This window comes from Lipotes vexillifer, unplaced genomic scaffold, assembly GCF_000442215.2.
Source record: "Lipotes vexillifer unplaced genomic scaffold, Lipotes_vexillifer_v1.1 scaffold1117, whole genome shotgun sequence".
In the NCBI taxonomy this organism is placed as follows: domain Eukaryota; kingdom Metazoa; phylum Chordata; class Mammalia; order Artiodactyla; family Lipotidae; genus Lipotes; species Lipotes vexillifer.
The window spans coordinates 721,824-733,446 of NW_006778824.1; the positions used below are offsets into that span (position 1 = coordinate 721,824).

Consider the following 11,623-nt stretch of genomic DNA (forward strand, 5'->3'; position numbering starts at 1 on the left):
GGGGCGGGGGGAGCGGGAGGGAGGCGGGAGAAGGGGCGACGGGAGGGGGGAGGGGGGACAAGGCCCCTCCCCAGGCCTCAGCTCCCTCCGCGGGCAGCTGGTGCTACAGTCCGAAGCCCCCTGTGCCGCTCAGTGCTCACCATGGGGTCCCCGTGCCACGGGGGTCACTAAGGGATTCACTTCACTCTCCAGAAGAAGCCCCAAGCTCACAGCCCTTGGAAAACCCTTGGGGAAACCCCAGCAGCCCAGTGTTGCCTGGGCTTCTGCAGGGACGTGGCGAGGCGGGTTTGGCCTGTCAGCCTCTCCTGCCCAGGGAGCCCTGGGGCATCGCTGCAGCCTGTCTGCCGCACAGTGAGGTGGGGGCCATCCGCAGAGCTGGGACCACCGGGCCCCAAGATCCAGTGAGACACGTGCGCTGACCTGACAGCACTGTCCCGGGCCAGATAAAGAGCTCGAATTCTCTCCTACGGCCTCAAGAGGACCCACTGACCCCAGGCGGCCACCCCGTGCCCCTCCCACGCTGCACTGGGTGGGGCCCGTGGGACTGAGGGCAAGGGCAAGAGTTGGGGGGTCAGGTCAGGAAGGCTGCGGCTGTCTCAGCTCCCTCTCGCGCTCTGGGACCCTGGCCTCAGGGAATGCCCTGACCTGCGTGGCCCCAAGGAGGGGCCCACGTGGAAACAGCAGGGTGGGGGGCCGCGGTCACTGGCTGATGCTGGCACCTGACGGGAGTGCGGCTCCTGAGGATGGGCTGCAGCCTTGGCCTGAACAAGCGGCAGGTCGGGCCTCTCCCCAGGGAGACACGCCAACCCCAGGACCTCACAGTGCAGACCGTGGCCCTCAGTCCCCCGGGCCCGACCCCAGGTGGCCGAGCGCACGTCAGGGAAGCAGGACCCGCTGCTGGATGCAGCAGCAGGGGGACCGCCATGGGGAGGGGCTGCCAGGGCACCCACGGGATGGGGGGGTGGGTGGGAGTGAGTGCTGGGTACCAGAGTCATGCGCCCAGCAACCACGCTGTGTGTCACACGGAGTCGCCAGAACAAAAAGGGTCAAAGAGTCGGGTCAGGCCGGGCAGCCTTTGACGGAAGTGCCCCCCGCAGTGCTAAAGGGGGAGTGTCCTGGGACGCAGGGGACCACGGTGGACGTACCAGTCCGCAAGGCACCACCTCGTCCGGATGAAGCCTTTCCTCGACCACTTGCACTGAAAAACAAACAGGTCACACTTGTCAGCAGTGAGGGGGGAGGGCACGCCTGGCTCACAGGCAGTCGGGGCGCCGAGAAAAGTGGGACCACATGGGCTCCGCACTGGCTGCGGGCAGGGAGGGGACCACAAGGCACAACCACCACCATCTCCCAGACCAGCTGCAGGGGCTCAGTCAGCCAGGCCATGGGGGGCCCCAGTGGACAGGAGGACGCCCTTGGCCAAGTTCAGGGGGCCCCGAGCGGCAGCTCCAGCAAGACCTCCTACGCAGCTGGCAGGCCTGGTGGGTGACAGGACGCGTCTAAGCTGGAAGGAAGCTGCGTGGTCTGCGTGGAGAGGCCGCCACTAGCGGGCTCGGGGCCTGTGGCATCATCGCCGCGAGAGAGCCGTGTGGGACCCCGGGAGGCAGACAGACACAGAAACCCCATCTTTACTTCTGCTCCACCAACCCCACCTCAAAGAAAAGAACTTCTGCTGGAGAAGCTGGGAGAAGCCTCGCTGAGCCGCCGCCCGTCCTGCTGCTCCGCAGCTGGGGTGGCACCTGCCCTGCCCAGCGTCAGCGGCCACCTTGTCCCCTCGTGCTCACGCTGGGCAGAGAGGAGGGCGGGATGCAGCCGAGCTGCCCAGCAGCCGCTCTGTGACGAAGGGCGTTCTGTGTTGTGGGCCGCGTGTGACATTGTCATAATCAATTTTCACTTAAATGGCCACACAGCACAGGGTAGCTTCACGGCCTGAGCAGTTTTGGGAGTGGGGCTCCGCCCGGCACCCCTTGCAAGTCCGCGGGAGGCACTGGGGACCTTTCTGAATCCATGGTGGCAAACTTTAGGGTGCTGGAGGGAACGTCTGTCTTCTCCGGGACCCTCCACCCACATCCCAGAGCAGCGTGTCAAGCGTCCCCGGAGCACAGGGGCCGGTCCTCAGGCGGGGGGGCATGTGGGGCTGTGCCATGGTGACAGGCGGGGGCAGAGGGCGGAGACCGTGTGGTCCTGGAGATGGTAGCCAAGTGGGACCCAGAGACCGACGCGGCGAAAAGCACTGCCTCCTGACGGCCGTGTCCAGGGAAGCGGGGGCCCAGGTCAGCCACGCGTTTCTTTACTTCGTGCAGACGGTTCTGCAGCTAAAGCGCTCTCCGCGCGCCTCCCTAACCACCGTCCCGTTTGTTTCTACTCCGACAGCCAGCCGTCACGAGGGGCTCCTCTCTCTTCTGCTCCGTTCGTTCGGCGCCCCGTGGGCTCCTAACCCCACCCCCTGCCCAGACTGCTCTCGCAAGGTCACCACGGCCTTGAGTTCCGGATGCGTCCTCAACTAGACCGCTGATTCACTGACCCTCTCTCTGACCACGTCTGGTTCAGAATCCAGCCCGCTGTTCAGCGCAGCGGGACCCAGGAGCCCTCGAGGTTGAGAATTGCACCCAAGGTCACATGGCAAGTGGTCACCCGCTGGGGCAGGCCGCAGGGGAGCCAGGCCGGACGTGGGCCCGGTCAAATCCAGCCGAAGGTCCGTCGCCTTCTCCCACTGCCGCAGCGGGAGTGGGAGGGGGTCGCCACGCGCACCGGCTGTTGAGCCTCTCCGGGAGAACCAGCGACTTGTCTTCCCTCTGGAGCCACGTCCTGCAGAGAGTGGGAAGCAGGCGCCGCCACCCTGGTGCCCTCGTGCACATTCGGAAACCAGGAGCCGCAGCACAGGGCGGCCTGACTCCTGGGCTCAGGGCAAGCCTCTGGAAGTGGGACCAGGGTCTGGGCCGGTTCCCTGGGAGCAGCCGGCAGGGCAGCCTGCGGTCAGCACACATGTAGGGAGGCTGGGGCCTCCAGCACAGAAGCTTCTGGATGCAGGTGCTCGTAGCAGACGGAGGCGGGGTGCAAGCGGGCGGGGCTGGGCCTCCTCTGCCTCTTCCCAGCCCAGTGCACGCTCCCAGGCTCACTGGTCCATCGGCCGCCTTCTCAAGCCACCGAAGACTCCAGGCGACGGTAGACGGGACGGCAGTGGCTGGGGTGCCCACCCCAGTTCTCAGAGAGGCTCTCACACTGGAGTGGGAACCATGTCACGCCCGGGCCTGGGTGGGGGCGGTGCGGGGACTGCCACATCGTTCACCTGACAATATTAAGTCTCTGCTCAGATGCCCTGTTAATAGGATTCCTTTACCAGCAGATGGATGGCGAATACAGGCGGTTGGTTTCATCTACTAAAAGACGGCATAAATCACGGTGAGGAAAGGGAGGCTGCGGGAAGGTTATCACCACCCAGCCTCCCCATGAAAGGCCTGCTTCAGAGCATTAGTGAAATTAATTCATCTTTCATAAGAGCTTGGAACAGTCCCTGTGATGTATGGTAACAACCAATTTCTCACTACGGGCAAGAGGGAAAAAATGCCTCGGCCCCGACTGACGACACAGACCTGCTTTTTAAAAATGGCCTCACGTTGTCTGGAGTGCTTCCCCCAGAGGCAGCGTGTGGGATTCGCTGGAGCCAAGAGCGCCCACAAGCCACCAGGGAAAGTTCTGTCGGTTTTATGTGCCGTGGGCTGTAATTATTTGGAATTTGCATCGCGCCTCCATCATGGTAATTACGTTTAGATCTGCCCTTAAGTGACGGTAATAAAAGAATGAGAAATCAGTCTGAAACTAATTCCCTCCCTCAAAACGTGTTCCAGTAAGGCTAAAGGCCTGGCCTGCAGGCCCAGCAGGCGGGGAGCAGCCTCGGCGCAGCCTCCTGGGCACCGCGGCCCTGCCCGGCGGCCTGTTGACCTGACGCACGGCAGGCAGGGGCTTCTAGCAGGACACGGGAGCCCGTCAACGGTCCTGGAGTTTCTTACACCTGAGAAATTCCACGCCGCTGACAGAAACATCAGAAGCATTTGTGTTTTTCTCAACAAGATTCTCCTTCTGTTAATTTATCGAGATGAGAGGAAAATGAACAAGCCCTGAAAACTCATACGTCATCAGACCCAGCGGAGCACACACTCAGGCAATTCCGTGGAGCAGAACGGGGCCCCCAGGAAGGCCGGCACCCCGGGGCAGGGGTCACCTTGTCCCAGCAACACGCCGCTCTAGTCGAGACATCGGGGTCTACCCAGAGACCCCCCAGTCTCCTCCGCCCAGAGACGCACTCCCCGCTCTGCCTGCGGATGACAGTGAGGCCGCCTGGAGTTGGGTCTGAGGAGGGCTCCGCGCCCCCGGCCAGCACCGGCCAGCACCTCGGAGGGCACAGCACATGGGGTGTGCAGGGAGGTAGGAACCACAGCTGAGGTCCCCACACCTGGCCCCCCCCCCACAGGTCAACCTCAGCCCAAGCTTCACAGCCACCTGGGCCCTGGAGGGAAGAGAAGTGCAGGGAGACCCCCAGACACGCCCCGGCCTCTGGGGAGGGAGCCCACACAGGGCAGAGCCTGAGGGCCGGGGGCGGGGGGCAGCGGGCAAGCCGGGAACGCAGAGGCTCCCGCCCAGGTGCCGGGCACCTTCTCCGGAGGAAGCAGTGGGGCCCCCTCTGCCCACCCAGGAGGACACAGTGACGGTCACAGAAGCCTCCTCTTTGGGAGCAGCACAGCTCCTAGATGACAGATGCCGGGAGCCTCCGGTGACCCCAGCTCCGAGGGCACAGGTGAAGTGAGAGGACCCCCAATTCTGGAGTCATCGGCAAGTGACAAGAGGATGAGGGACAGCTGTGGGCTGAGCGAGTCCCTGGGGCGACGGGGGCCGCGCGCTGGGCGTCCAACCTCGAGCCAGGTCACCCAGGTGCATCCCAGTCCTTGGTGGGGGGCGTGGAGTGGGAACCCCATTCCAGGCACCAGGCGTCCCCTGGGTGGGCAGCGGCCTGGGGGAGCAGCGCCTTGAGGGAACGGGTGGGTTCGGGAAGAGCAGAGGCCCGCCTGCCATCCCTGCTCCCTGCCAGTCACAGGCCACGGGCTCGCCTTGGCACCTGCCGCGGCTCAGGACTTCAGTGGCAGTTAAAGGGGAGAGCTGCAAATATACTTAACTGCTCAAAGGGCTGCCTCAAATGCTCCCCGCCCAGCCCCACGCAGGCCCGGGTCCAGCACTGCCCGCCAGCCACCCAGCCCCTGCGCTGATCTGGGCGAAGCTGGCTCCGTGGCCGTCCCCAGCGGCCCTGCCTTCTCTGGCAGGTGCGTGGACCCTGGACATCAGCAGGGGCGTCAGGGGTCCCTCCTGCAGAGCAGCGGCTGAAATGCCAAAGCCTCTTCCTTGGGCCATTCAGGGCTGTCCCCAGCGGGCCTCTGTAAGCTGGCTCTCCAGCTCTTAAGGTGCCCGCGTGGGGGAAGAGGCCAAGACCCTATCTGTGGCGCTGCAGGCCCTGCCCCCAGCCTCCCCGCAGCTTGTGCCGTTTTCACCGGGCTCCCTGGTTGCTCTCAGGCCAGGGCCAGTGCCGGCTCCCGTGCTGCCTGCAGGGGAGCGAGGGTGAGTCTGGATCGGGATGGATCAGGAGACCAGCACTGATGGCCTCTGAAACTGACTTCTCAGCCCTCGCCCTGATCCGGGGAACCTTGGGCCGGCCTCCTGCTGGACACGTCCACTGGCCAACGTCCCGGGAGGACTGCAGGACTCATGGGCTCGGCCGCACTCATGGGAGGCTGAGAACGGGAGCTTCCGGAGCTTTCCAGCCACACCCTCCTCCAACCTTGGACGCAGAGCAGAGGGGAGCAGTGCCGAGGGGAAGGGGCAGGGGCAGCGGCAGGTGGGGCGGGAGGCGGGCCCCTGACACCGCGTCCTTGGCCGGGGACGTGGCCCATCCTTCAAGGCGGCGGCCACCTTTCCTCTACTGCACTACTGCAGGATCGGGCCATAAAGCGAGTTAACAAAGTTGCGGCCTTGCTGAAATCAGCTCCCAGTGCCGCAGGAGGGGCGGCTCCGCAGAGCCACGGCGTGCAATCCTCGGCCAAGCAGACATGCTCCGTTGGGGGTTCAGGGGCCGTGTGGAAACGCAGCTGTGAGGAGGGGCCGCCCGGCTCTCAGTCTCACCAATGCTTCAGTCACGGGTCACTTCCTACTGCGAGTCAACAGGCCCCGAAAGGGAAGGTGATCCAGTCTGGATCAACACCTGGACTACAGAGGTTACGAGACTCCAAACACGCTGGTCATGAGAGTATTCGCCAAAATCCCAGAATCCGAAATTATGTGTGCAGCGTTAACGGCTACATAAAAATAACAGACTAGACAAAAATGCACTAAAACCCAGAGGAAACACATGCACGCTTCCTGATCGTGTCTGAGCAGAGGGTGAGAACCCCGCGCTTCCCTCTGCTGAAGCGCACAGGGTGGGGGCACCGGCTCCGAGTATGCAGCTGCGCCTCTCTGGCCACACCCAAGGCTTTACCCGGGGAAGAGCCGGGGGCTCACTCAGCACCCTGGGGATAGGGAGAGCCCCCCGAGTGCCACTGTCCCAGCGCGCCTGAGCTCTCTGGCCAGGTTGCATCACTGGCCAGAGCGACCTGCTCACACTGAGGTTTGCTGGGAGGCCCCTGGCACACCCCAGGCCCCAAATGAACAGATTATGGTTTTTCTACATCTCTGGGGGAAGGTTCCTTTGCCTGGAAACGACGATGATTGGAAAATTTACCTACCGATGTAACGATAAACACCACGGACCCTCCCAGCCCTCATCTAACACCACCCAGATGAACCCACGTGGGTTTTAGAACCCCCCAGAAGGACAGAATACTGGAGCATGACGGCAGCCGGGGGATCCCCACTGTGAAGCGTGAAGACTCCATGTCCTAAATTCCACCTGAAAGTAAACGCACTGGTACGGGGCCGGCGGGGCCCCGACGTACCTCGGGAAAGTAATCCTGCGGGAACTTCTCTTTCTCCAGCATGGGCGTGCTCTCCAGCGTGTCTGAGCAGATCTCCTTACCAGTGACTTTTTTATACTTCTTGGCTAGGAAAGAGCAGAAGAACCCGGGGGTAACTTCAGTTCTTCCCCTCCCCCCAGCTCAGGGCTACGTGGGGTCCCGCGTCCCACCTGGGCGGTGCTGTGGAGGCGAGGGAGGGCCCAGGAGGCAGACCCGACGAGGGCCACGACCCCAGGCAGGGCAGCTGCTCCTGGGGACGCCGTGGCTCATGCATTTCCATCCCTGGACCTGGAATCTGACACTGGGCTTCATTAGCTGCTCCGAGCTCCCAGCCTGCAGATTTACAGGGGCTAATTGGCATCCTCTGAGCAAACTGCGACTGTATTTAAAAGGGCCGTGGAGTTACCGTCCACTCACACTTAAGATGAATTTATTTAATAACATTGATTTCCTCCTTGCATCCAGCCAACATCACTCATAACCAGGGAAGGGGAGTCCTTACGTGAGACGGGGAAAAGGAATGGTGGCCAGGCATTCTGGGCCAGCGCTCCCTGGCCACCCGCCCCGTCCAGTGTCCCGCGGGCTCTCCCCGCATCTGGCTGACGCCCCCCGCACACAGGGCCTGGCCTGGTCCTTTCACACCCAGACCTGGGATCGTTCCTTTTCAGAGACCACCGTGGAGTTTAATGCACAAATGTGTCTATTCCTCAAACTCTTACTTGTCTGGTGGGTGGGAAGGCTGTCAGCCTCCCCACGAGATGCCGGCAGAGAGCCCAGGCAGTGGAGGGGCCTGCTGAGACCGCCACGGGGAGACCCCAGCCCAGGCGGTCACCAGACTGCCCCCACCGGCTGCCGGAGCATCACCTGTCCCCTGCCCCCGGGCCAGGACACTGGGGTGAGGGTCCTGGGGTGTGTGGAGATCCCTGGTGTTTGGGACGAAGGACGAGCCGGCCCGTCAGAGTGTCTGTGGAGGCCCTGCTCCGCGTCGCACGGGCAGCCCCGCCTGCAGTCTCTGGGCTGCCTGCCCCCACGGGCCCACTGACACACAGACAGCATGTGACATGGACCCCTCCCCCAGGACAGAGCTGCGCTGTACCCATTGCTCCTCTGACCTGGCTCCCAAACCACGGAGACGAGCCTCAGATGACAGGTGCAGCTGGCTCTGAGGCTACCCTCCCACCCCCGGGTTTGCCCAGCGGGGGACACGCAGGCGAACCCACGAGCCAGGAGGCTGGTGCCTGGGAAGGTGGGCACAGGCCAGTGTAAACAAATAAGGCACGAAGCCACGACCCACTCACAACACCCACCTGCAGTGGGAAATGACGCAGAAGTGTGTTAATTACAGGAGGCACTTACTGTAACCACCCATCCATCTCCGTGGAAGGATGGCGTTTATCAAACATCACCCCCCACAGCCGGCATCAGGGTGGCAGGGGGGCGGGGGGGAGTGCTGTCGGCGAGGCACACCTGCCGTCACCGGCACGTTGCGTCCAGCTCCCCTTCGCGAGGCGGACGGGCCACCCCGGCCCCAGAGCAGGGCAGCTGACCACTCCTGCTGACGGCAGGCCTGTCCCGCACAGACCGCCCCGGGCGCCAGGCTCTCAGGCGGCTGCAGCCTGCGGTGTGCACCCACGCGCCTCGCCCCTCTCTCCACCCCGCCCGGGCCTCCAACTCCCCTCCTGGGCCCTCCCTGCACCAGTGGGCACCAGGACGTCCACTGAGTGCCGTGGGGCCTGGCCAGAAGCTGAGGACGCGGATATGGGACGCAGACACGACCCGCAGAGTGGGCCTGGGCATGAGGCGGGGAGATGGACGTGGGTTAGGACACGGGACGTGGATACTCCCCGAGTGTGGAGGACGGGAGGGTGTCACCTGGGGGGCGGTCAGGGGAGCCCCGGAGCAGGGCGGAGCTGAGCCTGATAGAGGAGTGAGGGGTGGCCCTGGGCCCCCGCGAGGCCTCTGAGGAGGGTGAGGGCTGGGCGGAGGTCCAGCCCCTGGCAGCGGCCGCCTCTGCCGGGGCCTAGGTACGCCCCTCTTCCCGACATCCGGGCTCGTCCCTGGGAGGCACCGAGCTGCTGCTGGGGCCATGCGGGCCCACCGTCTGGGCACCCTGCAGGGGGTTATTTATCCCTGCTTCCTACGCCCCTTTGCTAACTGCCAGTATCGCCTAGACCTGAGAATAAAGAAAGTTCTTTCTAAAGGTCTGCTCAGGATGGGGATCCTCGTAGCAAAGGCTGAATCACCAAAACAACCCACTGGGGGCATCAGTTCATGAGCTGCAGAGGGGTGGACGCCCCCCCAAACGGACATCCTCAAGACGCATGGATGCCCACAGGGCAGATGCACCAGCCCTCGGTGAGCCAGGCGGGCACAGGTGCAGGACCAGCCCTGAGGCATGGGCAGCCACCTGCAGGCTCCTGGGAATGAGGACAGGGCAGGGGCTGCAGCAGCAGGCAGCTCTGCTGAGATGAAACCCCAGTTCCCTTGAGGAAAGAGGAGACTGGGGAGGGTGGGGGGAGGAGGCCGCTTTCTTAAAAATGAGCCTGTGTTTGTAGAGCAGTTTGGGGATTTTTACAAAAACTGAGTGGCAAGTGCAGAGTTCCCATCCGCCTCCCGAACAGCTTCCCACCATCTCGTGTTGGTGGGCTCGTACGCGCTGGGGGTCCCGACAAACGCACGACACCACGTATCCACCGCTGCGGTGGCACGCAGAGCACTTCCACGGCCCTACCCCCGCGCTCCCCCTGTCCATCCCTCCCTCCCCCAGCGCCTGTCAACCAGCCGTGCTTCGACTGCGTCCACCCTTCCCTCAGTCGTTGGCCACATGCTGCAGGCGGCCTCCTCCAGTGGGCTGCTTTCCATCAGGAACGCACATTTTAGGTTCCTCCTAAAAGGTTCCTCCGTGAGTTTTTGTATCTTCATAGCTCACTTTGTTTTACCGCTGAATAATATTCCCTTGTCTCTGGACCACAGCTTATTTGTTCATCTGTGAAGGACATATTCTGGTTACTTCCAGTTTTTTGCTAATTACGAATAAAGTTGCTATAAACATTGCTGTAAAGGTTTTTGTGCAGACATTAGTTTTCAACTCATTTGGGTAAATGCCAAGGGATGCGTAAGAGTATGTCTAGCTTTGCAAGAGATTGCCAACCTGTCTTGCAAAGAGGCTGGACGGTTCTGCATCCCACCAGCAGTGAGTGAGAGCTCCTGTTGCCCCACGTCCTTGCTAGCACGGCATTGTCAAGTTTTCAGATTTTAGCCATTCTCATAGGTGTGTAGTGGTTTTAACTGCTGTTTTAATTTGCATTTCCCTGGTGACATATGATGTTGAATATCTTTTCATCATATGTTTATTTGCTATTTGCATATCCTCCTGGGTGAGATGTCTGTTCAAATCTTTAGCTCACTTTTAAATTGGGTTGCTTTCTTATTGTTGAGTCTTAAGAGCTCTTTGTATATGTTGCATAACAGTCCTTTATCAGATGTGTCTTTTGCAAATATTTTCTCCCATCTCTGGCTTGCCTTCTCATTCTCTTAACAGTGTCTTTTGCAGAATGTAAGTTTTTCACTTTAGTAAAGTCCAACTTAAAATTATTTCTTTCATGGGTCATGCTTTTGGTGTTGCATCTAAAAAGCCATCACTGAACCCAAGGTTCACCTACATTTTCTCCTATGTTATCGTCTAGCAGTTTTACAGTTTCACATTTTACATTTAGGTCTATGATCCATTTTAAGTTTTTGTGAAGGTGTAAGGTCTGTGACTAGATTCCTTTTTTTGTGTGTGGACCATTTACAGCACCATTTGTTGAGAAGAGTCTCTTTGCTCTGTTTTGTTCCCTTTGCTCATGTGTCAAAGATCAGTTGACTGTATTTGTGTGGGTCCGTTTCTGGGCTCTCTCTTCTGTGCCATTGATCTGTTCGTCTCTTCTTTCAACAACACCACAGCGTCTTGATTGCTGTAACTTTATAGAAAGTCTCGACGTCGGGTAGCGTCAGTTCTCCGACTTTGTTCTTCCTCTCAATGTCGTGTGGGCTCTTCTGGGTCTTTTGCCTCCACGTAAACTTTAGAATCAGCTGGTCAATATCCACAGAATAACTTGCTGGGATTTTGAATGAGCTTGTGTTGAATCTATGGTTCAAGTTGGGAAGAACTTGACCATGCTGAGTCTTCCTATCCATGAACATGGACCATCTCTCCACTTCTTTGGGTCTTTTTTGATTCCTTCAATCAGATTCTGTAGTTTTCCTCATGTAGATATTATACATATTTTGTCAGATTTATTCCTAAGTGCTTCTTTTTGCATGTGTGCTAAGGTAAATTATACTGTGTTTTTATAAATTTATTTATTTATTTAATTTTGGCTGTGTTGGGTCTTCGTTTCTGCGCGAGGGCTTTTCTCTAGTTGAGGCGAGCGGGGGCCACTCTTCATCGCGGTGCGCGGGCCTCTCACTGCCGCGGCCTCTCTTGTTGCGGAGCACAGGCTCCAGACGCGCAGGCTCAGTAATTGTGGCTCACGGGCGCAGCTGCTCCGCGGCATGTGGGATCTTCCCAGACCAGGGCTCGAACCCGTGTCCCCTGCATTGGCAGGCAGATTCTCAACCACTGCGCCACCAGGGAAGCCCGA

At 60.5% G+C, this 11,623-nt stretch overlaps 1 protein-coding gene across 1 annotated transcript in view; it reads right to left on the reverse strand.

Annotated features, from left to right (window-relative positions):
- Nucleotides 1–11,623, reverse strand: part of INPP5A (inositol polyphosphate-5-phosphatase A) — a 184,514-nt gene that overhangs the window by 49,589 nt on the left and 123,302 nt on the right. Inside the window, exons 6-7 of the mRNA XM_007451997.1 lie at nt 6,981–7,084; nt 1,146–1,198 (exon numbers count right to left, since the gene is read on the reverse strand). Of these exons, the coding sequence (XP_007452059.1) occupies nt 1,146–1,198; nt 6,981–7,084 (157 nt within the window). The remainder of the gene's footprint in view (nt 1–1,145; nt 1,199–6,980; nt 7,085–11,623) is intronic.